Source organism: Silene latifolia, chromosome 2 (genome assembly GCF_048544455.1).
Source record: "Silene latifolia isolate original U9 population chromosome 2, ASM4854445v1, whole genome shotgun sequence".
NCBI classification, from domain to species: domain Eukaryota; kingdom Viridiplantae; phylum Streptophyta; class Magnoliopsida; order Caryophyllales; family Caryophyllaceae; genus Silene; species Silene latifolia.
Window position 1 is genome coordinate 157,415,478 of NC_133527.1, and position 27,395 is coordinate 157,442,872.

A 27,395-nucleotide genomic window follows, 5' to 3' on the forward strand; every position below is an offset into this window, starting at 1 on the left:
CATGTTTTCAATGGATGTACAAAACGGTTTGATGACATTGACAAAAATACCAAAACGTTAAAAGAAATGAGCATTAAGAAAGACACCACAAGTTATGTTGATCACAAAAAGGGACCCAAATTCATTTGGGTTCCTAAACTCAAAAACTAATCTTGTGTAGGGCTTGGTGAGAGGCGGCCGCAATTGGTACTTCGATAGTGGATGCTCTCGTCACATGACGGGTGATAGAAGCCAATTTCTCTCACTTAAAGCATATGATGGTGGCACGGTAAGGTTTGGTGACAACAAGAAAGGGGAAGTAATTGGCATTGGAAAAGTTGGTAAGTCATCCTTACTTTGTGTCGACAATGTGCGGCTTGTCAAAGGTTTGAAACATAATCTCCTTAGCATCTCTCAACTTTGTGATAAGGGTAACTTTGTAGAATTTAGTGCTAAAGTGTGTCGAATATTTGATGCCACTACTAATGAACTAATACTCGAAGGAAGACGTGTCAAAGATGTTTACTTAACTAATTTGAACTCTCTATCCGGTCACACCATGTCTTGCATGAGTGTAATGGACAATGATCCTTGGTTATGGCATAAAAGGTTTTGTTTTTTTTTTTTTGGTACATACATAAAAGGTTTTGTCATGTTAGTACAAAAACTCTTAATACCCTTAAAAGACTTGACTTAGTTGAAGGCATTCCTAATATAAAGTTTGATTTTGATAAAGTATGTGATGAATGTGCTAGAGGTAAACATGTTAGAAGTTCCTTCAAATCCAAAAGAATTATGAGTACATCTCAACCTTTGCAACTTTTACATATCGACTTGTGTGGACCAATGAGAACTAGAAGTAGAGGTGGTAGTCGTTATGTGTGTGTCATTGTTGATGATTACTCTAGGTTCGTTTGGGCACTCTTCCTAAGCTCTAAGGATGAGACATTTGATGAGTTTCTAATTTGGTTAAGAAAGATTCAAAATAAACTTGGTTTAAAACTTGTTTCAATGAGAACCGATCACGGAACCGAATTCGAAAACTCATCATTTGGTGCTTATTGTGATGACAATGGTGTAGACCATAACTTCTCGGCTCCTAGAACCCCACAACAAAATGGTGTGGTTGAAAGGATGAATAGAACCCTTGAAGGAATGGCTAGAACAATGTTATTATCTAGTAAGTTGCCTAAGAACTTTTGGGCCGAAGCGGTAAATACCGCTTGCTACATTCATAATCGTGTCATGATAAGGAGTATATTGAATAAAACTCCCTATGAATCGCTACGTGGAAGAAAACCCAACATTTCATATTTTAGATGTTTTGGAAGCAAATGTTTTGTTCATAACAATGGTAAAAACAACTTGGGTAAGTTCGATCCACGTAGTGATGAAGGAGTATTTATTGGGTACTCCGATCATAGCAAGGCCTATAAAGTTTACAATAAACGAACCTTATTAATTGAAGAAAGCATCCATGTCATTTTTGATGAATCTAGTGTGCTTGGACAGGTACAAAACATGGATGATGATGATGAGGATGAGGATGAGGATGATGAGTTTGAGATTGGTCTTATTCGAAAGGACTTCGTGTTCGCGGATGAAGAAGCTCCCAGCACTGAATTGCAACAGACACAGAGACTGTCACCTTCAAAGGAGATCAGCAACTCAGGGGGAACACGTAGCACCTCTGCTACTGATTCTTCTCTGGAAGCAACAGACCCAACGACTGTTGCCTCCACCTCCAGAACTGAAGTAACTCAAAACAGTGAGGATGAAGATCCTTCCAGGCCAAAAGAAACAGATCCATTGTGGATCGATCTTTGTTGAGGGGGAACAAGAAACCATTGTTCCAAAGAAGTGGAAACATCAAAGCTCTCATCCACTCACTAATCTCACAAGTGATCTCAACTCGGGAATTCGAACAAGATCATCCCTCAACAATCTCGCTCATCTCAATGAGTATTGTGCCCACAATGCCTTCCTTTCTCAAATTGAACCTTCAAATGTAACATCGCCTTGGTCGATGCAGATGGTTGCTTGCTATGCAAGAAGAGCTCAATCAATTCAAAAGAAACGAGGTATGGCACTTAGTCCCTAGACCGCCTAATCGTACCGTCATTGGTACTAGGTGGGTCTTTCGCAACAAGCTTGATGACTCGGGAGAAATCGTAAGGAACAAGGCTAGACTAGTGGTGCAAGGTTATAACCAACAAGAGGGTATTGATTACGATGAAACCTATGCACCGGTAGCTAGACTTGAGGCCATACGATTGCTTATAGCTTTTGTGGCTCACAAAGGCATTAAACTCTTCCAAATGGATGTCAAAACCGCTTTCTTAAATGGATATTTGGAAGAAGATGTCTTTGTAGAGCAACCACCGGGTTTTGAGAACAATGACTTGCCTAACCATGTTTTCAAATTAGACAAAGCTCTTTATGGTTTAAAACAAGCACCAAGATGTTGGTATGATAGATTGTCTAAATTTCTTATTGAAAATGGTTTTAAAAGAGGCTCCGTTGACAAAACATTATTCTTGAAGCAACAGTCCAGTGAACTGTTGGTTGTACAAGTATATGTTGATGACATCATATTTGGTGCAACAAATGAACTCCTTTACTTATATTTTTCGGAACTAATGAAATCGGAGTTTGAAATGAGCATGATGGGTGAGCTAGGATTCTTCCTTGGGCTCCAAATTAAGCAATCAAAGGATGGAATCATGATCCATCAACAAAAGTATATTAAGGAAATGCTTAAGAAATTTGGGATGACTAATGGTAAGCCTCATGATACACCTATGGTAGCCGGGTCCAAATTGGACAAGGATGAACTCGGTAAGAATGTTAGTGATAAGGTGTATAGAGGTATGATAGGCTCACTTATTTACTTGACCGCAAGTCGTCCCGACATTCTCTTTAGTGTTTGTTTATGTGCTAGGTTCCAAGCAAATCCGAAAGAATCACATTTCAAAGCCGTTAAACGAATTCTTCGGTATTTGATTGGAACACAAAATCTTTACCTATGGTACCCTTTACATTGTCCTTTTGATCTTATAGGCTTTTCGGATGCGGACTATGCGGGGTGCACGGTATAGAAAGAGTACCTCCGGAATTGCAACGTTCTTAGGTCCTTGCTTGACTTCTTGGGCCTCAAAGAAACAAAACACGGTAGCTCTTTCTACGGCCGAAAGTGAGTACGTTAGTGCGGCACATTGTTGTTCTCAACTCCTTTGGGTAAAACAACAACTCTTGGATTTTGGTATTATTTTTGACTCCATTCCCTTAATGTGTGATAATACGAGTGCAATAAATATTTCCAAAAATCCTATTCAACACTCTAAAACCAAATATATTGATATTCGTCACCACTTTATTCGTGATCATGTTGAAAAAGGACATATTAAACTTATCTTTTGCAAAACCGAAAATCAAATTGCCGATATTTTCACTAAGCCACTTGCAAGAGAACATTTTGAGAAATTTAGACTAGAAATTGGGTTAATTAATAGCTTGTGATTTTTAGTGTGAGTTTTACAAATTTCCTTAATTGATTAAATTAAAATTGGATATATGTTATTAAGTGTTCTAAGTGTATTGACATCATATTTAGACCAAAAATTGACACCGTATTTGTGAGTCGGTAATCACTCAACCTCATATCTAAATTTACGTTTATTATATGCTACCTTGCGTTTTTATTTCGAGTAATTAAATGTGTTTAAGTCGGGCCAACTACCTCACCTTCCACATTTATTGGGCCATTTACTACCTCAACCCACCATTTATCCCTAACCCCGTCCAATCTCACTAACCCGTCCACTTACCCTTTCATCTCCCAAATCCACAAACTCCCTCATATCTAACCTACCCTTAACCCACCATGGTAAAAACCTCTTTCAATACTACCATACCCGTCAAACCAACAAAAATTACCTCACCACCTGTCACATCAAACCCACCGACATCAACAACTCAAACAATGCCTTCACCCAAAATCTCCTACGCCTTTCCTCCACTGGACCTCAAACCCGATTCCTTCATCTAACCCAGATCCACCAAACCCACAACCATCACCGACCCTCACTGATCCACCATCATCCGACGACATCCCCATCTCCACTATGGTAGGACGGCGCACACGAGGAGGTCGGAAGAAAAGCTCTGCTGTTCCAAGCTCTTCCTCTGAACCGGTATTGGTAAATGTTGAAGATGTTGAAGAAACCGAGTTCGATTTAAATGAGAATCCAACCAAGTCCGCCGAATCAGATCCGATTCCGGCGAAGAAAAATAACAAAAGAAAAGACAAAGCTTCCTCATCCCAATTACCCCCAATTTCTGAAAATGTCGAACAAAGCAACATTGAAAATCCCATTGTTGATCCTCCAACTGAAACCCCCAGTGAACCTCCTCAGAAAAAATCGAAACCCCTAAAGAAGAAACTTGTGTACCTTTCTCCCTCTGATCCGGTTTTCCTAACCTCTAAATGGGATTTGGCTATTGTTTGGGATCACCTTGAAAGCATAGACCTCCCTACCTCCATCTACAAAAATTGTGAGAGGCTAATGCATCCCAAGGCAATCCATTCTCCTCGGGTTTACAACCAAACTTGGTTTGAGCCTCCTGCTTTTCATACGGTCCGTGATATGTTATTGGCTCAAGGTTGGGAAAAATTGTTGGAAATGCGTGAACCGGTCTTTGTGAGCGAGGTGATTCAGTTCTTTGCAACTGTACGTGTTGATAAATCGGGTGAATTTCTTACGGCTAAGGTGAATGGTAAGCCTCTTAAACTTTCTCAATCTGATTTTGCTACCGCCCTTGATATTCCTGTCGGAGGTTATGACAAACTCCCCTCCGAAACATGGGTTGCTTTACCTTATGCCTCACCCCTTAATGTCGCTCAAGTAGTGTGTCCCAAAACTGTCTCTCCTGGTCCAGTGAGCAACACCCAAATACCCCCTCCTCTTCGCATCATTTTTAATATGCTTTGTCGCTCAATTTATCCCTCGGGTGATAGGGGAAAACTCGCCATAGCCCAACAATATTTAATCTATCATATTGCAACTCACAAAAAGGTGAACTTAGTTGGGTTAATGTTCAAGCGTTTTCATCTTATTTCGACCAAACTTCGTAGACCCTCTTCTAGCGTGCTACACTTACCCTATGGAATATGGTTGTCGGTTGTGCTCAAGGCACATGGGGTTTTAGTGAGTACTAGCTTGGGGTCATTGGACATGTGTGATGTTATGAGTGATGGTCAAATGGGAAAAATGCTCATCAAATTTGAAAATGATGAATTAATCTCGGTAAAAATTAAGAAGGACCCGGAGGTTGGGTCATCTAGTCAAGTGAATACGGGTAGTATGCGGGAAGTTCTTAATGCCATGGCTGAGTTGAGTGCTTGGCTTAAGGAAGATGCTCATCAAAAGGATTTGGCAATCTCGGCCCTTGCTTCTACAGTGGACCTCATCCGTGGTGAGGTGGATATCATTTCCACCCTCGTGTCAACAAAGGAAATTGGTGATGATGCTCATGTGGATGATGATCCTTTGGGTAGTGGCTCGGATGGTGAACAAGCTTCCTCCCCTTAGCCTATCCCTTCCCTCTCGGCCTCCTTGACTTTTACCCGTGCCTTTTCATTTTGCCCCACCTTGGTTGTGCCCTTCTAAAACACTATTTTCTTTGCTTGTTATTTTGACATTTGGTGGTGTATTCTAAACTCTATTTAGCCATGGTGAACTTTGATTAACTTATGTTTAATCCTTGTTTATGTTGACCTTGTTACCTTGTCACGATTACATGTGTCTTTTTGTGTTTTCTTGTGAATTATCTGCACTCTAATGCTTTTGACATCCCTATCCGTTTGATGATGTCAAGAGGGGGAAAAGCTAAACTCATGCTCTTAATCTCTTTGCATATTGATTAACTAATGCCTTGTCTAACCTTCTTAGTCTTGAATCTTGTTTTGGGGCAATGTAAAATTGTCATGGTAGTTTGATTCTAGCTCTTGCCTTAGGTAAGGTAATATTGTCCCTTCTCTCATTTGATCTTGCATGCTTAAAATCTTGAATCAAGGTGTTTACATTGCTTATACATTCGTTTGGGGCTTGTCATCATCAAAGGGGGAATTTGTTGGGTTCCTTATGTTGATGATAACATGCCCATTTGATTTGTGTCATCTTAGTTTACCTTTTCAGATTTATTGATGTAATCAAGCATGGATTAAGAAGTGTTGAAGTTGTTAATCATCCCATTGTATTAAGTCAAGTGTCATCTAATGTACAAGTGAGAAAGTAGAGTATATTAGAGTAATAGAAACAGTCCAGACGACTGTTGCTTTCACGAGTAAACAGCTGCTTGGATTATTGCCACAACTCGTAAAACTTGAAGTACCTTTTTATCTTTCAAAAGCCTTTCACGTGACTCTTATTTTTCAAAGATAAAATTCAGATTTTTATTAAGGAGATGGTCTTCAATAAAGAGTGGTTTGAATTATTATTATTTTCAAAATGTTTCCTCTTTATGCAAATTCAACCCTTTGGTTCTTTAAGAAAACAAAGAATGCTTTTTGCCATTTTGGTGTTAACTTGTCATCATGTGACTTGTCTTTTCTCTCTTTGTTTTCTGAATTTGCATGAGCTTTTAAGGATATCTTTCAAACTATCTTTCCATATTCTTGCCTTTGGAAAAGAGCCCTCTTTGATGCAAGTTTTGGGTGGTTGCAAATACCCTTCACATGTGAGGTCTTTGACCCTTCAAAACCCTAGCAACCCCTTCACTCACCTTCTCTATATAAACCGTGCCTCTCCTTCATTAAAACTCAAGACTTCTTTCTGAAATTAATTTCAAAGTTTGCAAAATTGTTTTTCAAAGCTTTAAACCGTGTCACATTTGCAAAACCTTTAAAGAGTCTTCAAGTTGTTACAGTCGTGGCTACTGTTACATTATAATACTAAACTCTCTTGCTTAAGAATTGTTGATCTTGTAAAAGTTGTCCATCTCTATTCTTTGCTAAGAATATGTTAGTGAAAACTTGATCCTATAACATTCTAAGTGTGTTAGTAGAGTTTAGGACGGAGTAGTCTTTAACTCTTGGCAACCGGAGTAGGTTGCGAGTTAGCTTGTCATAAGAACGGAGTAGTTCTTGTACTAGCTTTACAACCGGAGTAGGTTGGTGTCTTTTATTGTAAGGGTCTTTTAGTTGTCGGAGTAGATCACTAAAAGAAAGCAATAAAAAGGTAGATTGGACGTAGGCACTTGAGTATTTGCCGAACCAATTCAAAAATCTTGTGTTCAATTGTTTTACTTTATTTCCGCTGCAATTTACTTTGTTTGTTTGTCTTGCTTTGCTTAACCTTAGAAGTAATGATTCATCATCTTTGTCACATTTGGTCTGTGATCGTATTCCACAAACCGAGACAAATAGCTACGATCGTAACGATTGTTACTTTCATACTTCAGCAAACATTCATCGTGATACTTGTTTAATCTTTCAATATTATTCAAAGTATCTTCTCATCTCTTTTGTCCTCGTAACTCACTTTAGTTCAATAAAGTTGAAGTTATAAATTTTTAAATAGTACCTAATTCACCCCCTCCCCCTCTTAGGTACTTGAATCCATAAACTCAACAGGTTTTATATACAAGACAATTTAGTCATGTGATTAAATGCGGGCTTTTTATGTGAGACCATTAAAACATGACTTGCTAATTGAAAATACATCTTGCTTGATGAATGTAATTAATGGGAAATACATTTTGAAAACCAGAAATTATCTCTGGAGACCATGGTACAGAAGAATACTGGGATCAATATTCATCTGAGAACTGATTATTGCGACCAAATCTCGACTGTTGATCGTTATAGCTGTTGATGCCGCTATCTTCCCTCTGCTGCGACAGAAGCGAGGCAGACAAAGAAGCAGCACGAGGAACTTGTAAAGATTCAGGTGTCCCTTCCAACATTTCCACCACTTTACTCATTGGAGGCCTACTCGAAGGGTTCGTCTTCACACACCATAAACTCACTACTATCATCTTCCTCTGCATTTCCATTTCCTTATAAATCAATTCACTTTCATGCTCATTCTCGACTTCAAGCTGCTCATATATCCACTCAGGAAAAGATTGTTCACTACTGACTTCTCCTTCAACATCTACTTGTCTTCGACAACCAACCATTTCTAGGACCAACATTCCATAACTATAGACATCTGACTTGTATGACACGCCACCAAAACTCCTAAGGAATACCTCGGGAGCAATATACCCGATTGTTCCTCGAGCCTCAGACATGGATATGATACTGTCTTTTTGAGGGCATGACTTGGATAGCCCGAAATCTGAAATTTTAGGGCAGAAGTTTTCATCGAGAAGAATATTGTGAGGCTTAATATCGAAGTGTAGTATCCTTGTGTTACACCCTCTGTGAAGGTACTCTAGGCCTCTCGCAACTCCAATTGCAATTTCAAATAGGGTTTCCCATCCGAGGGAATGATGGTTATCGGACTTGTCGCCCGTGTATAGAAACTTTTCAAGCGATCCATTAGCCATGAACTCGTACACAAGACCTCGTTTATTCCCCTCGTAGCAAAACCTGAAGAGTTTGACAACATTGACATGGTTGGTATTTCCAATACTTGCAACCTCATTTATGAACTCCGCTCCTTCTTCTTTTGATCTGTGTAACATTTTAACTGCAACTGGAGCGCCATTTTGAAGAATTCCTTTGTAGACGGAGCCATACCCGCCTTCCCCGAGCTTGTCCTTGAAGGAATTAGTAATCTTCTTTAGATCGTTGTATGTGTATCTTTTTGGACCTGAAGATCCATGACCTCTAAGGAAAGCCTCAACATTACTTTTTCTTTCTCGTCTATCAACTCGGTCTTTCGATGAGTACCTCCTTCTAAAGAAGATTACTAGAAGAATAATCAGGCATATCCCTGTTACTGAAAAACAAGCTGCAAGAAAATATCATGTAAGACTGTGGAGCAGTCTAAGCTCCCATGGAGATAGTGTCAGCCTTTTGAAACAAATTTTAGAATCGTCTTTTAAGACGAAGCTAAGTTTGATAAACAAATTTTAGAATCGTCATTACCAATTAGGATAATGTTGAGCTTAGTTAGACTGATTCCTGCAATTCTGCGGCCCTTTTTGATTGATCCTGTTGTTATGTTCCATTAGAGATATATGTAAAAAATGTAGCAAATAATGTCGGCTCGTTTAACTGGTAAGTCATTAGTATAATGATACTCCCTCCGTCCCGGTCAATTGCTGTCCTTTTGTTTTGGCACAAAGACTAAGGAAAGAGGAAGAGGCCAATTACTAAATGACAAGTGGAACAAATTGAATGTGAATGATCAAATTGTTCATAAAGTTCATTCTTAAAATAGAAAGGACAACAACTCACTGAGACACCCCAATATAGAAAAAGACAACAAATGACCGGGACAGAGGGAGTATGATTTAATACCTGGAAAAGGGCACTTGGATTCATCAGTACAAAAGCAAAAAAACTTATTTGACTCAGAATCATGTCCACACTGCCCTCCTGATCCAACGCACTCTCGACATAAACCATCATTTGCGTTCCATTTGAGCTCGAACCCATTCCAAGCCGATAAAGGCCTGTAAACTCCCGCTTCATCCGTGGCCAAAACATCTGTGTTATGAACAGGAAGAAATAGTTTGTTTGGGCACACAACTTTTGACATGTTAAATTTAATCATCAGTTTGTCAGTCAGGAAGCAAATTGGCAACGACTTCGCTTCACCCCACGGGCAAGGAAAACTTGGGCATTTTGAGGCACATTCGTCATATATAAGGGTGATATTGGAATCTGAATTAGTGTACTCAAAAAGCGAGAAATCAATTGTAATGTTGACCAGAGCTAATGGACATCCAAAGCCATCAGAGAAGTCTTGTCTAGCGATGTTCATGGTAGAAGATGTTAAATTTATGTGGGATACATAAAATTTCTGGGATAAGATCATTATTTTATTTCTTTGAGTATTTTGATCGCAGTCTAGGAGCTCGAATCCAGGGTGACCGCAATATTGAGGTCGATTTAGACCATAAAAGGGGTAGCTTAACCCTGTCATGTTCCCACAGGTGAATGTTTTACTGCAGGCATTGAACTCGTGGCTTCGACGACATAGTGTTGCAGGAATAGTGGTTAATGTAAGAATAATGGTGATGATAATGGTAATTGTTGAGATATGAAAAGAGAAAGTGAGATTATACATGGAAGATATTTGTAGGCTAATATTTGCGAAAGCGAACAATTGAGAAGTATTAGCTATACCAGCATTGTGTCATTATGGTAAGAATGGAGGAGCTACTGATATTAATTAAGAAAGATTGTATTGACTGGCTGGTCAAATGTAAATCTGTCATGAATCGTAGTTTTCCTGTATCATTTTTTTTTAATGTTTTAATACGCGGTATCATTAAGTCACTTTAACTTGTGACTAAAGATCAACAAATCAACTAGGTTTAATTAATTACTAAAATTACTACTCGATCTGTGCATTGACAATTCAACATCAATATCTACTAGTTAGCTGTCATTAACATGTTACAATAACGGTATTACCGCAGCACAATAGAAATTACACTAACTATAAACCTTATTATGATCATATTCATTAATTATAGAATTTGTTTCCAACTAGCAAACGATAGTTAGTTAAACACGAGTTTTGTGAAAACCGGTGTTGGGTGATAACATTCAACACAAGATTTAATGGGAAATGTTACATGTTAAAATGATGCACATGTAACATTGTAATGTTAAATGAATGTTAATTCATATGTTCAACATTACGTGCAAAAACATATGAATTGTTATTAATTCATTTGTTTGTAACGTGAAGTGATTTATGTTATTAAAATATAACGTCAATTCACGTGGCTATATAAAGAACGTAAATCCTTTGGAAAAGATATCTCACAAAATTATAATCAAACAAGGTGACTAGTAAATAAAATTACGGTCGAGGTTTGAGGGTGAGAGGCAGTATAACGGGAGTTATAATACAATAATTTAGGAGGTTACTCTAGGGGTGATATTAGTGGCATTGACTAATATTACTGGAGGGCTAGAGGTTGTTATCTTATATTATTGGGGGTTTCGAATTGGTATTAATTCGGGACGGTTAGGTTGTACTGGTACTATATTTTTATAGTGGATTCTAGTCGATTTGGCTAGTGGGTTTTACTTCCGGTTTGGAAGGTTTTGCCCTGGGTTTGACCCTAAAATACCGTCTCATCTTATTATTGCTTGCATTTATTTACTTTTACGGTTTAATTGTTATTGGAGAATATGACGGAATATCATACGAGGAACATCATCAGCATATTAGGATGAATATTATTGTGCAATATTGAGTCATATCATATCTTAACTTAGTTAACCGTATATTTGTTACCTTATTTTATAGGCTATTTCTTGGCAAGTAAATATTATCTTTGGTGTATATAAACCGTGTAATTGTATCAGTTGAATATCAATAAACATACACAATCCTTCTCCTGTTTTTTTTGTCTTTTTGCTTTTCATGGCATCAGAGCAGTGAGTTTTGATCCCGGTTTCTTTTTTTTTCTTTCATTACGAAAATCATCAAAATGACAAAGGGAGAAGGAGCCCTTAAATCCGATCAAAAACAGGGGTTCACGGCTGATGAGGTTGTTCAATTGCGAATGTTATTGAGCAGCAAGGCTGAAGGTAGTCAGCCAAAGTCAGGTATGAATGCTAATAAATATGGTCATTGGTTACTGGATAGCGGATGCTCGCATCATATGACAGGTAGGCGTGACTTGCTCGATGAAATTTGGCGAGGAACGAAGTCTACCGTAAGTCTGCCAGATGGTTCACAAATTGTGACAGAGGAACACGGAAGGGTGATAATGAGCGATAATTTTACTCTCAAAGACGTTCTTTTTGTCCCGTCTTTAACTTGTGATTTAATCTCTATACAACAATTAATTACAGAAAACAATTGTGTTGTGACCTTTTATAACGATCATTGTGTTATATAGGACCAATCTACGAGGATGAAGATTGGGAGGGGTGAGCACAATGACGGGGTCTATTACTTCAAGGGTGAACGACGGAATATTGTGGCGCAGGCAAGCACTAGCACTGATTCACGTTTGTGGCACAAGCGACTCGGGCACCCGTCAAGCAGTATTCTACCTCTTTTCTCTGATTTAGTTGGTTTTAATTTGTCTTGGAATTCTAATACTATTTGTGACCCGTGTTGTCGGGCCAAACAAACTCGTTCCGTTTTTAAATCTAATAATAAGAGAAGTATGGAATTATTTGCTCTTATACACTGTGATATTTGGGGTCCTTACCACACCAAAAGTTTGTCGGGAGCTCATTACTTTCTCACTATCGTTCGATGACCGAAGTAGACATGTTTGGGTCCAATTGATGTGTGATAGGGGAGAAGTAAGTGACCTTATGATTAAATTTTTTAGAATGACCAAGACTCAATTTGGGAAGGAGGTTAAAGTGGTGCAAAGCGATAATGGTACGGAATTTTTGTCCAATATTATGAAGGCTTATTACAGTGAGCATGGAATGATTTTTCAAACTAGTCAAATTGACACCCCACAACAAAATGGTAGGGTGGAACGGAAACATAGACATATTTTAGAGAAGGCTAGAGCTCTTCGTTTTCAAGGAAATTTACCTATTGATTTTTGGGGGGAATGTGTTTTAACCGCTGCGTATTTAATAAATAGAACACCTACTCGCTTACTTGATGGGTTAACCCCTCATGAGATTTTATATGGTAAACGACCTTGTTATGACAATATTCGAGTTTTTGGGAAGCGTATGTTATGCTCATAATAAAGACAAGCCCAAAGATAAATTCAATGAGAGGGGTAAAAGATGCATTTTCGTGGGTTACCCTCATATCAAAAAAGGATGGAAGGTTTACGACTTAAAGAAAAAGCAAATTTTTGAGTCAAGAGACGTCATTTTTTATGAGAACATTTTTCATTTTGCTGATGAACAGCCCACGAATCAGCAAGCTATTACAAAAATTAATGAGCCTGAAACACAAACTTTCGAAAACGATATTGTTATTAGTCATGAGCAAATTCTAGATGATAACAAAACAGGGCCCAATAATCATGAAGCAGAGAATACTGACGGGAATGTAGTGAATATCGATAGGGAGACGTCTGTACAGGAAACAGACACTGATGCAGAAACAGGTACAGCAGCAGATGCTGCAGATGCTGTCATACAGCCTGAAACAGCGGCAGAATGAAGAGGTGCCCGTCAAAAGTATGATCCCTATTGGAAAAAGGACTATGTTTGTAAATCAACCCGTCTCATAGACCCTGCTGTTACTGCTCACTCGTCCCAATCAACACCCAAGAAGAAAGGTACTCGTTATCCATTGGTTAATTACGTCACTACAAATTGTTTTTCTGATAATTACAGGAGTTTTTTTGGCCAAAGTGGATTCAATACGAGAGCCACGACACTACAATGAGGCATCGAAAATAAAAGAGTGGCAGGAGGCCATGGCAAAAGAATTTGATGCACTTGTAGCAAATGGAACATGGAGAATTGTTGACCTTCCGAAAGGAAAGAAACCAATTGGTTGTCGATGGGTTTACAAAGTAAAGTATAAGGCGGATGGCTCCATCAAGAGATACAAAGCATGACTGGTTGCACAAGGGTACACACAAGTTGAAGGCGTGGATTATCATGAAACATTCGCACCGGTAGCAAAGATGACAAGTGTCCGCTGTTTACTCGCTGTAGCTGTCTCGAAAGGATGGTCGATTACCCAATTGGACGTTAACAATGCATTCCTCTACGGTGATTTAGATGAGGAGGTATATATGAGAATGCCACCTGGTTTCGAAAAGGGAGGATCAACGAAAGTTTGTAAACTAACCAAGTCGTTATATGGGCTTAAGCAAGCCTAACGGAATTGGTTTGTAAATTGACGGATTCATTGCCGAGGTATGGTTTCATTCAATCTATGGCTGACTACTCGCTATTCACTTACAATAAAGATGGCATTTTTATTGGGATTTTAGTGTATGTGGATGATATGATAATTGTGAGTAATAGCGAGGAAGCAAGCAATCGTCTCAAGCTTTTTCTTGATCGAAGTTTTGGTATTAAAGACCTTGGGAGGCTCAAATATTTTCTCGGAATTGAGGTAGCAACAGGGTCCAAAGGTCTTTTCCTTAGCCAAAGAAAGTATGCTTTAGAAATTGTAAAGGAGACGGGTTTGGAAGGAGCTAAGCCAATCGATTTACCCATTCAGCCAAACCACCAATTAGCTTTGGCAGAAGGCGTTTTATTACATGATCCGATGAAATATCGACGTCTAGTTGGACGACTCATTTACTTGACAATAACTCGGCCAGACCTAGTATACGCAGTCCACATATTGAGCCAGTTTGTACATGCTCCAGGGAAAGAACATATGGACGCGGTCTTAAGGGCTATACGGTATATTAAAGGAAGTCCGGGAAAGGGGATTGTGATTGAACGTAATAATGATTTATTGTTACGAGGTTACTCGGACTCCGATTATGTAAGGTCCCTCTAACAAGGAGGTCATTGACAGGATATTTTGTGACTTTAGGGCACTCACCAATTTCGTGGAAGGCTAGGAAGCAAACAACTGTGGCCAAGTCGAGTGCAGAGGCGGAGTATCGTGCATTAGGTGCGGTGACTAGTGAGGTAATTTGGCTCAAGTCTTTCCTCAAATCACTTGGAATAAACCATAGCACACCCATTGAAGTGTTTTGTGACAACACTGCCGCACTAAATATTGCTAAGAATCCGGTTTTTCACTATCGTACCAAGCATATCGAGGTAGATTGCCATTTTATACGACATCATATTATGAATAAGACAATTTCGACCTCTTATATACGAAGTAAAGATCAAGTGGCAGATATCTTTACAAAGGCATTAGGAGGAGAAGCTTTTCACTTTCTTTGGTCCAAGTTGGGCATTAGTTTGCCAAGTGCTCCAACTTGAGGGGGAGTATTGGAGAATATGACGGAATATCATACGAGGAACATCATCAGCATATTAGGATGTATATTATTGTGCAATATTGAGTCATATCATATCTTAACTTAGTTAACCGTATATTTGTTACCTTATTTTATAGGCTATTTCTTGGCAAGTAAATATTATCTTTGGTGTATATAAACCGTGTAATTGTATCAGTTGAATATCAATAAACATACACAATCCTTCTCCTGTTTCTTTGTCTTTTTGCTTTTCAATTGTCGATTGGTTGCTTCCGTTGCGCGTGGGAGATTGGCGTTAATTTCCCAACAGTGGTATCAGAGCCACTAGGCTCGGTCCGGTGGCTGGTTTATAATTGGCAAGGATGTCAAATTTGGAGTCTCAATTTGCAGTATCAAAATTTGATGGTAAAAGTAGTTTCACCCTTTGGCAGAGAAGGATGAAGGATCTTCTGGTACATCTTGGCTTGGCTAGAGCCTTGAAAGGAGATGATGGTAAGCCGGAGAAGATGAGTGATGACAACTGGGAAGAAGTTTGCACCAAGTGTGCAAGTACTATTAGGTTGTGCATCTCGGATTCAGTCATCAATTGTGTTCTTGATGATGACTCTCCATCAGAGATATGGGAAAAGTTGGAGAAGCTCTACATGGCAAAGAGTTTGACCAACAAGTTGCTGTTAAAGCGACGGTTATATCGGTTGAGGATGGACGAGTATGATAATTTAATTGGACATGTGAATTTGTTCAATGGACTGTTAGACGAGTTGAAGAAGATCGAAGTGAAGCTTGAGGAGGAAGATAAGGCGTTACTACTCCTCAATTCTCTCCCTGACACATATGAGACTTATGTGGATACTATTTTGTGCGATAAAGACACCATCACGATGGAGCAAGCACAGACAGCTTTATTGTCTTTTGATGCGAGGAAGAAGGACAAGGCTGGGGTACGGAGCGACAGTACGGGTACAGTTGCGGTTGCTCGTGATTGGAGAGGTCGATCGTTTAACAGGGAGGATGGATTGAAGCATGGCAGGTCTCGATCCAGGAACACTTCTAGGAATAATGATGTGAAGTGTTTCAATTGTGGTGACCTTGGGCATATTAGGCGGTTCTGTCTTAAGAAATGCGGGAATGAAGAAAACAAGGGCGACACCAACTTGGTTGCCGGTGAAGGAAGTAGTGGTTGTTTCCTTACCGATGGTAGTGACATATTTGCGGTCACGGATGTGAACGACGTGTCTTCCAAGGAAGAATGGATATTAGATTCTGGTTGTGTCAACCACATTTGCACCCGAAAAGATAGTTTTGATGAGCTCCAAGAAGGCATGGCTAGGAAATTGAGTTTGACTGATAACTCAATAGTTGATGTCATGGGTGTTGGGGTGGTCAAAATCAAAATGTCAAATGAGGTGGTGCACACTTTGGACAAGGTTGCTTATGTTCCAAAGTTGCGGCAGAATTTAATTTCACTTAGTCAACTGGACTCCGAAGGTTATGGGTGTAAAGCTCATGGGGGAGTAATGAAAGTTACGAAGGGTTCTATGGTCCTCATGAAGGGAGAGCTACGTCGTGGTTTATACCGTCTGGATGCATATGCAGTAAAAACCTCAAAGGATAGCTGGAAACGGAAAAGTCGTGCACGTGTTTCGTTTGCGGAAGAGGCGACGAAGATAGATTTTTTTCAGGTTACAGACGGGCGCAAAAGTAAAATTCCTGCTAGTAGGAAGGTGGAGAGAAAGAGTCAAGTAACGTCATTGACTGGGTTTAGGCTGTACACGGTGCATTGGCCGTGATAGTGAGTTAGGGTGAGGACCGGATACTAACTTGGGTGTGCAGCTGGTAATTTCAAAAGGCCAATGGTTGATTCCTCGGTGGTGATCTCTTGTGTTGGAGGGGGAGATTTGTTGGGTGATAACATCCAACACAAGATTTAATGAGAAATGTTGCATGTTAAAATGATGCACATGTAACATTGTAATGTTAAATGAATGTTAATTCATATGTTCAACATTACGTGCAAAAACATATGAATTGTTATTGATTCATTTGTTTGTAACGTGAAGTGATTTATGTTATTAAAATATAACGTCAATTTACGTGGCTATATAAAGGACGTAAATCCTTTGGAAAAGATATCTCACAAAATTATAATCAAACAAGGTGACTAGTAAATAAAATTACAGTCGGGGTTTGAGGGTGAGAAGCAGTATAACGGGAGTTATAATACAATAATTTAGGAGGTTACTCTAGGGGTGATATTAGTGGCATTGACTAATATTACTGGAGGGCTAGAGGTTGTTATCTTATATTATTGGGGGTTTCGAATTGGTATTAATTCGGGACGGTTAGGTTGTACTGGTACTATATTTTTATAGTGGATTCTAGTCGATTTGGCTAGTGGGTTTTACTTCCGGTTTGGAAGGTTTTGCCCTGGATTTGACCCTAAAATACCGTCTCATCTTATTATTGCTTGCATTTATTTACTTTTACGGTTTAATTGTCGATTGGTTGTTTCCGTTGCGCGTGGGAGATTGGCGTTAATTTCCCAACAACCGGAAACGTTTTGTATTATAACAATGAAATTTGCATCGAGAATCACTCAATTCAACTGCTTCTTAAATTCGTAATATAGAAAAATATGGATAGAGTTTAGTGAACTATTTTTCTTTAATAACGTCGTCATTATTTTTTTCTAAGCCCTTACTACTTGGCCATAGTGCGAACTAAACATTCGACTAGTATTACGAGTAAACACAAGCATAATTAGAAAAATTCAATATTATTAGTGAACAAATTGAAAACTGAAGTACACTAAGGCATTCCTCGGGTAACGAAAAGAAAACACAAGCATGAAAACAACCAAGAAATCATCACTGACAATTTAACCATGTAATTAGCATGAAAGATGGAGATCACAAGCCTTAACGACACGTTTAGCACCATTAGAGTTAGCGTAACTAGGGAACTTCTTTTTGTATTGGCAAAGGCAACTCCCTTGCACTCTTAATTTCTTACAACAGTCATCAGATGGATTGACTTTGTCAGACAACATTGCTTGTGCACACGGCAGCAGCTGGGTGATGTCACAAGTTGGAGCTGCTGTGGATGAGGTCGGCACATCCACCAATAGTGCAACTACGACAACCACCACTAGGAAGCGACCAAGGAAACACGCCTTGATAGCCATGAAATATGGTGTATACTGTATTCTTGAATGTGGCTTGAAGAGTATGTATATATATATTTGTTGTGAGATGTATGTTATATTCAAAGTTTGGTATAACTATTTAATTTATAGAGGAAGATTAAGTTTAAATTATGATTAAATTAGTAAAAGGGAGATTAATAACATGATTATGATCACCTTGATTGTTGATTTTGGAGGGTGGTGCATGTGTGGGATATGATGATTTCAAGCATCTTACTAGTACTCATTACTCAAGGTGCTTGCATCCATGTATAAGGCGGCCACTTTTTTTATATGACAATTATTAAAAGGTCTATGGTGCGACTTTTCTTCTGTCGCACCATATAATTATCATACACAATAACTGCTGCTATGAGATTAAACGAAGTAATTAATTGAACTGGTTTGGTTAAGGGGAAGAGTAGTGCTTGGACACCTAATGAAAAAATGTACATAAAAAAAGTGAAAGTCGTAGTAAATCAAAAGGCAACGTGAGCGGTCAAATTGATCGAGAATTTGATTTATGAGGGAGAGCAAATTTAACATTTCGTATAAGGAAAATGAAAGAGCGCCACCCTCTCACATGGGGTGAGTGGGGACCCCTTCAATTAAGAATGGTTGTGAAAGGGTGGCACCCAATTTAGGCGGCACCCGGTGATGTCCTATCACTATCCTTCGTATAATGTATTGTCCAAAGAAACATCTTGGGTCTTCTGAGGCTACCGAGATATGCGCGGGATTATTTTTTTGTATTTCTGGGATTTAGCACAAATACTTTTGCATGGCTTTATCAGAGAAGAGTTACCATAAAACTGCATGCATTTGATCTAGGGCACACCTCTAATTAAAGAACTTTTAGTGACTATGATAATTTATGATAATATCTTACCATAAAATTATCTTTAATAGATCTCAACATTGCTAAGAGGCAGCATGTAACTTTTCAAGTGAGATTGAATCCTCGTATACCATTTTATGTTTTTGGTTACATCAACATAACATAAAATACCACTAGAATGTAAAACTCTTTCTTTACCGCTGTCAAAAAAAAAAAAACATAAAATACCATATTCCAATGAAAAAAAAAGGCATGTTGAGAGAAAAGGGACTTGGTCTTGCGTAACTTAAGCGCCATCTAGACGATCTATAACTAAATGAGGCTGTATTTGCCACTCGATCTTGTTCCATCCTCTCTTGAATGGTAGTCCTTCCTGTAAGGCAGTTATTATGGCATTGCCATTCCATAATCATGACATTCTTGTTTCTGACGTACTCACAACCGATATAAATATCGTTAAAATAAAAAGGGGATTGTGAGAGGTCTTAACTTAACTAAAACTGTATTCTAATGTTAGTAGAATCTCCTAATTTATGAGCATGGTGGGTGAGAAGTAGGATGAACATACAAGAATGACGACTTTACTGTAAAACAAACTCCATACTATTCGTTAGCGTAATAGGAGAAGAATAATAAGAAGTGTGAAATTTGGGGAACTCATCTAATCCTATATACAGCATCATGCAAAGTTACTTGGAGAAAAAGGAAAACAAAACAATAACAGGAGCAACAAGTACGGACACATGATTTCGGAACGTAAGCCTGAAATCATCAATCGCCTCCATATTTAGCTCGGGGTATTAACTCTAATATAAACGACTCTAACAAAGTAATCAGGGAGACAATGAGCACACACGAGGCGCCAAATTGGTATGGGCGTGTGGTTAAATCAAAATCTCACAAAATACTATTAGTTGCTCCAGGTGGGAAAAATTTTGCATTCTTGAACTGATCCTAAAGACGATATTGCCCAAAGAGATAACATTAATCTTACGCGCAATTCATTACATACACGAGTTCTAGTAGGCAAGTGTAATATGTTTCCACAGCAACATACTAAAGACAGCCCTTGTAGGCAGTCGGAAATAAGTTTCATAGCAACATACTAAAGCTACCCCTTCTATGCATTATCGGAAATAAGTTTAAAAGCGACGTACTAAAGATAACCTCCGCAGTCGGATATAAGTTCTCACCGTAAAATACCAACATATTTACAGGAGCTTCACTTACATCATGAAGGCCAAGCACCTACTCCTCAGATAACTCGAGACTTTTTCTTCTCGTGGAAATCTGATCCTTTTCCTTTGAGCCCCATAGTATCCCCGTACAGCCAGTCAGCCACCTACAGGGTGATAAACATATTTGGAACAATATCGGCATCCACAATTATCCCTTTCATCTGCATTGAAATCGTGATAATAAGTCAATAACAAAGTACGATCAATGTTGCAAGTAGTCGCACATATTAAATTAACAGTCCAACATAGTTACAAACTCAGAATCATACAAACATACCCGGTAGAGAGACAGATTTCCCCAAAGAAACGCAGCATTGAACGGTCAAATTATGCAGTGAACTAGTAGTAGGACATCTAAAACAGCGCAATTGGGCAAAAAAGGTCTCCACCGGAGCAGAAGGGTCATCTGCACGTTTAGCCTTGAAGTTGCAATGAAAAAGTGCCCCATTCATGATAGTAGCCCCTTCATAGAAACCAAGCTTGACCAGCTTAAAGTTGTGACCCTGTCAAATTAATGAGACATGGTTAAAATATGCATTATGAATTCATGGTTAATCAGTAAAACGCAAACCTGTTCACGCAGGTATGATAAGGCTGCAGTTGCAAATTTGCGTGACAAACGTTCAACTGATGCACAATTCCTATAAAAGACAACAGAGTTATAGGCGTAAAAAGAGAGAGAAATAATGTTGACGGAAACTCATGGCACTGCAACATGCGGTCAACACATGTTGTTTTTCAATATCTAGTAGAGTAGCGGGACAAAAAGAGTGTGGCAAAAGGGAATAGAAAGCCCATAATCGATCGAAAGAGGGAAAAGATATCAACATACCAAGGGCCTTGGAGCTCATCAATATAATTATCAGTACCAGTATTAGGAGGGATCGGTGCGTTAAGCTTCTCTTGCGTAGGAAAACCAGTGGTCATAGGGTTCTTTGCAACAGACCTTGAAACGAGAATCATGTAAAACAAGTATTAATAAAAAGGGATGAGTTGTAGGAATTACATAATTACAACAACATATATGCAAACATGAAGTAAACAGTTTTCATGGTAGTTCAAAATTAGAATTGAAACCCTAGAATTTCAGAATTACCTAAAATCATGTGTCACAGAAACATGAAAATTACACATCATGATTGATGATCAATTAGTAATAACAGAATCAAGACATCTCAACATACATTAACATAATTAATTCAGATTGTAAATCAATTAATATAATGGTAAACCTGGAATTTTGAGTTGGAGATTTGGGTTTTGAAATTGGAGGAACGTAATCACCAGAGCTTCTTGTCGACACCATCGTGCCTTTCCCCAAATTTTCCCTAACTAGTATTGGTGTCTTCGCCCGGGTTACCTATCTACAACAGATGGGTAGCATTATTATCAAAAAAAAAAAAACTATTAATTTTTTTTTCATTAAATAAAATTACTTAAAGTTGCATAACTCATAAATTTATCATTAATATATTTTTTTATGACATATCTTAAAATTACGACGAAAGAAATTTTGAGACTAACTCATTACTCCCGCTGTTAATATTTTACTTTTATTAATGAAACAATAGTAATAACATTTCAGTATTTCACTACTTGCCCGTAATCATTGTTACTTTTTACTACTCTCGCCGTAATTATTGTTACTGTCACTACTGCCGCATTAATATTGATAATTTCACTACTCTCGCCGTAATTATTGTTACTTTCACTATTGCCGCATTAATATTGATTATTTCACTACTCTTGTTGTTGTTTCTAGCTCTTTTACTAATATCGCTGATAATATTGTTACTTTTGTTATTCAAATGAGTGATTACTATATCAAATGTTGCTACAATTCTGTTTTTTTACTGACGAAATTACTTTTACTACTTAGTCATGCAATTTTAAGAGGATTATATATTTATATAAATATATTACATATATGCATTAAATCAAATCGAAAGAATTATGCAATATTATACTCCCTCCTATTTCTTTATATCTTCCCCTTTCTTTTGGGCACAAAAATTAAGAAAGGGGAAGAAAGAAGGAATAAAGTAGAATAAAGTATTGTAAGTTTTGAAATTTATAGGTGAGAGAAAATAATAAAGAATGGATGATGAATAAACAATAGATAAAGTAATGAGAGTTGTTGATTTTTTAGGAGAGAGAAATTAATAAAAAATGAATGAAACTTTCCAAAAAAGGAAAGAGAGAAGATAATCAAACTTGTATAAAAAAGAAAAGAGGGAAGATAATAGGAAATTGGAGGGAGTATATTATAATCTAACTTGAATTATTTATAATCTACTTATTATATTTTTGTATGTTAAATAATTAACATCTCTATACATCTAATTTAATATTTTTACAAAGTTTAATAAAATTGCATAGATTTTAAATTTAATATATAATTTTATGATGATAATAATTAATACCATAAGTGCGCATGTTTATACTAATTAATTATTTTATTTTAAGGAAATTGACCATCTTTTAGTCTTCTATAAAATATTTAGGAAAATTACCAAGCATCTTCTTTCTTTTAGTCTCCTTGAAGTTGACCATCTTAATTATTTATTTTATTTTAAGGAAATTGACCATCTTAATTAATTATTTTATTTTAAGGAAATTGACCATTAATATAATTTAATTTTAACTCAAACTATATAATATTTGCATAGAGATCCCTTAATCGGGTCCATCACACGGTGTTATTGATTTAAAACTATATAGTATAATTAATTTATATAACTTTCTTTAATTACATTGAAGTCTCTTGGTTCCTGGATTTAATATATAGTATTGATTGATTACCGTTGGTATTTAGTCTCGTTCGGCATACCACTATATATATACTAGTATTGGTGCTCGGCTTCCCCCGAGCTACTTCTACTTACCATTAATTTTTTTTTTTCATTAAATAAAATTACTTAAAGTTGCATAACCCATAAATTTATCATTAATATATTTTTCTATGACATATCCTAAAATTACGATGAAATAAAATTTAAGACAAATTCACTACTTCCGCTATTAATATTTTACTCTTATTAATGAAACAATAGTAATACCATTTCACTACATGCCCGTAATCATTGTTACTTTCACTACTCCCGACGTAATTATTGTTACTGTCACTACTGCCGCATTAATATTGATAATTTCACTACTCCCGCCGTAATTATTGTTACTTCCACTATTGCCGCATTAATATTGATTATCTCACTACTCCCGTTGTTATTTCTACCACTTTCACTAATCTCGCTGATAATATTGTTACTTTTACTATTTAAATGAGTGATTACTATCATTTAACTATATCCAAAGTTACTACAATTCTTTTCTTTAATGACGAAATGACTTTTACTACTTAGACATGCAATTTTAAGAGGATTATATATTTATATAAATATATTACATATATGCATTAAATCAAATCGAAAGAGTTATGCAATATTATATAGGGTTATTTCATAACAATAATCCATCCTATTGTTGGTCTGCAATAATCACTCCGTCCTATCAATACTCCCAATTAAATTCAACCTAAGCACCATACCTTCTAATAACGAACCAGCTTATATTATGGAATCTAACTTGAATTATTTATAACCTACTTATTATATTTTTGTATGTTAAATAATTAACATTTATATACATCTAATATTTAATAAAACTGCATAGATTTTAAATTTAATATATAATTTTATGATGATAATAATTAATACCATAAGTGTGCATATTTATACTAATTAATTATTTTATTTTAAGAAAATTTACCATCTTCCAGTCTTCTATAAATATTTAGGAAAATTACCAAGCATCTTCTTTCTTTTAGGCTCCTTGAAATTGACCATCTAAATTAATTATTTTATTTTAAGAAAATTGATCATCTTAATTAATTATTTTATTTTATGGAAATTGACCATGTTTTAGTCTCTTATAAATGTTTAGGAAAATTACCAAACTTCTATATAATTTAATTTTAACCCAGACTATATAATATTGTCATTGAGATCCCTTAATCAGGTCCATCACACGGTGCTAGTGATTTAAAACTATATAATATAATTAATTTGTATAACTTTCTTTAATTACATTGAAGTCCCTTGGTTTCTGGATTTAATATATAGTGTGTGTGTGTGTGTGTGTGTGTGTGTGTGTGTGTGTGTGTGTGTGTGTGTGTGTGTGTGTGTGTGTGTGTGTGTGTGTGTGTGTGTGTGTATATATATATATATATAAAAAGGACTTTTTAAATTAAATAGAGAGGTTGTTGATTATATTTCAATAACTACGGTAAATGTGAATTTGTACATATATCTTTCATGATTTACTAAGTTTTTTTTGGTGAAACAAAGTAAGGTACAGACCTCAAAGAACGAAATGCGAAAGATAAAACGAACTAAACAACAAAACTACACTACAAACAGGAACTAAAACGAATAGAAAGGAACCACCCGCGGCCACGAAACTCCCCCAACATCTTGCTCCATCAACCGGAAAAGATGATCCGGCACATTCGACACATCATAATTAACCAACTGCTGCTTTTGTGATACCCAACAGTTCTCTAACCAGTCCGTACACGAGTTTGCTTCTCGATAAATATGATGTAATTCCACCGTCCATGAATTATTCCGGATAAAAGCTTGACAAATCTATACCATATGGGAGTGAGCTGTCGGGAAGGCAAACGTAGAAGCCATAAGCGATCTCACAACCTTAGAGTCTGTTTGTATAATGAGACGCGGAATATGGAGCTCCAAAGCCGTCATTATGCCCTTTCTTAAAGCCATTATTTCCGCCCTAGTTACCGTCGCTACCCCAAATCTCTCCGAGAAAGCCTTTATCAAATGACCATCCGAGTTCCTAAGGACTCCACCAGCGCCCGACAACCCCGGGTTACCTTTCAAGGCTCCATCAACATTTAAAGCAACCCAGTCCGACGGTGGTGCAACCCATCAGACGAAAATCTCCTTATACCTCCGATCCTCATCTGCCGATTTATACAAATATCTTTCGGTTCTAAAGCGTTTCGCACTTCCTATATTCTCTGCATCAAGAACGAGAAAGTATTCGTCGCTATCTCCTCGCTTCTATTGAAAGTGCGGCAGTTACGCCACCTCCATAACTACCATACAACAATAGAGAAGGTAGTAGGCTAACCATCCAAACCGTCTGTTTTGCTTATACTCAAGTTATTTATTACTCAATCTCGCAAAACAGGGGACGCATAGAACAAAGACGAACGAGCAAAAGGAAACAGAGCCCATACCTTCTTGGCCTCGCGACAGTCCCGTAGCAAATGTAAAGTAGTTTCCTCCACACCATTACAAACAGTGCAACATGGACCGTCCGTGAAGCCTTTTACAGTTCTGTTCGAATTTGACATTACTCTATCATGGAGGAGCAACCAGAGAAATACCCGAATCCTTTGAGGAGCCCAAGTCTTCCATGGTAACTTCCAAAACGATCTCATCTTCTCTTCAGGTTCATTTCTTAATAATTTGACGGTCGATTTGATAGAAAAGAAACCTAAATATGTAGCTGCCCAATACACTTTGTCTTCATTCTCATCACCCGGATAAACCTCATAAGAGGCAATCGTTTGAAGTATTTTCGAGGAGAAGTAATCTGCAAAAAATTCCCAACGCCAGCCCGATAAAGGTTCCCATATATCCTCCACCGAAGCATAAATTAATTCAGAAGGAATCAATAAAGGAGTAAGGGTGTCGAAAGGAACGTCTGTGGCCCAGGCAATCTTCCAAAAAGACGTCTTCTTGCCATTCCCAATGGATGAGTGTAAACCCGTCTTTAGTTCCTTAAATCCGTCTACCATACCCCTCCAAGTATTCGAGCTCACAGGTTTAGTTTTAAACATGTCAATATCACACCGACCTTTACAGTATTTGTGACGTAAAACACGAGCCTAAAGGGCATTTGGCTCCGCAAGAAGCCTCCAACCCAGCTTAGCCATGAAAGCAATGTTGCTTGCCTCATCGACCTAAGTCCAAGACCACCATTTGCCTTGTCTTTTGTCACCGTGTCCCAGGAAACAAGATTCACTCCCCTCTTGTCTTGGTCCCCTCCCCTTAAAAAACGTCTTGAACGTTTATCCAAGTCATCACATATAGACCGAGGCAGCTTGCCAGTCTGCATCGAAAAAGCCGGAATGGAAGACAAGGTCGACTGTAAAAATATATTTTGAAAAGCATGCTATTAAGATTATCTTTAAAAATATATTTTGAAGTTGATAAAAAAGTCCACCTATGTTGTCATTAATGGAAAAAAATGTGTGACAGGTGTAGATGATAACCGATGAATTATTAGTACTTTTAGCATAAAAGTTTTGCCATCGAGTATAACATCAGGTGACATAGTCATAGTATGTGGCTAGATTTTTCATTGTTACAGGCACAACCGATTTTTAAATATAAAACGCTCTCTCTATAAACATGGTGCAGCTCACCTGTAACACCCTCATACACCAAGGTGCCTTACCAAGACCACCTAATGCATGAGAATGTTACCATCTCGGTTACCCGAGGCATAATAATAAAAGTGACCATAAAAAAACACACTTTATGTAATTAAATTAAAAGTGTTTACATCAAACCAAAACTGAGAAATACGATACAAGTGTTCCAAACAAAAATCCAACTAAAGTAAATAAAATATTATGACACCATAGCGGAAGACTACTACTCGGACTCATGGTGACTTATCCTCAGCTAACCCGCGCGCAACCAAGCCATACCTGCTAAACAACTGCTCACCATCCCCGAATGAATCATCATAGTTTTCAAAACATTTAACGGGGTGTAATACTACGGTTTTATGAGTGTCTGGGTACTCTATCGAGTGGGTCTTACTCTGTCGAGTAAGAATGTTTGGTATACGAAACAATAGTCTGCCTGTAGGGTACTCGATCGAGTAGCCTTGGCACTCGATCGAGTAAGTGGAACTCGATCAAGTAGGAGACTTACTCGATCGAGTAAGTCGGGTTACGGGTGTTATTTGACGTATTTTGTTAATAACGCGGATTAATATATAACAAGTTTCGTCATCTTCTTTAAACACTTTTACAAAACCTAATTCACTGTTAAGAGAGATTTCAAGTTACGTTGCATTGTTCTTCCGC

The 27,395-nt window shown here is 37.6% G+C and overlaps 2 protein-coding genes across 2 annotated transcripts; both read right to left on the reverse strand.

Annotated features, from left to right (window-relative positions):
* Positions 1-7,655: 7,655 nt before the first annotated feature.
* Positions 7,656-10,245, reverse strand: LOC141643173 (LEAF RUST 10 DISEASE-RESISTANCE LOCUS RECEPTOR-LIKE PROTEIN KINASE-like 2.4). The gene is made up of 3 exons (XM_074452215.1): positions 9,452-10,245; positions 9,077-9,142; positions 7,656-8,939 (listed from the first exon to the last, which is right to left on the reverse strand). Exons 1-3 carry the CDS (start codon positions 10,221-10,223, stop codon positions 7,789-7,791), a joined length of 1,989 nt encoding a protein of 662 aa, XP_074308316.1. The 5' UTR covers positions 10,224-10,245; the 3' UTR covers positions 7,656-7,788.
* Positions 10,246-19,994: 9,749 nt separating this feature from the next.
* Positions 19,995-21,645, reverse strand: LOC141643183 (uncharacterized). Its single transcript, XM_074452223.1, has 5 exons — positions 21,499-21,645; positions 21,099-21,212; positions 20,838-20,907; positions 20,544-20,769; positions 19,995-20,427 (listed from the first exon to the last, which is right to left on the reverse strand). Exons 1-5 carry the CDS (start codon positions 21,570-21,572, stop codon positions 20,363-20,365), a joined length of 549 nt encoding a protein of 182 aa, XP_074308324.1. The 5' UTR covers positions 21,573-21,645; the 3' UTR covers positions 19,995-20,362.
* Between the last annotated feature and the right edge of the window lie 5,750 nt (positions 21,646-27,395).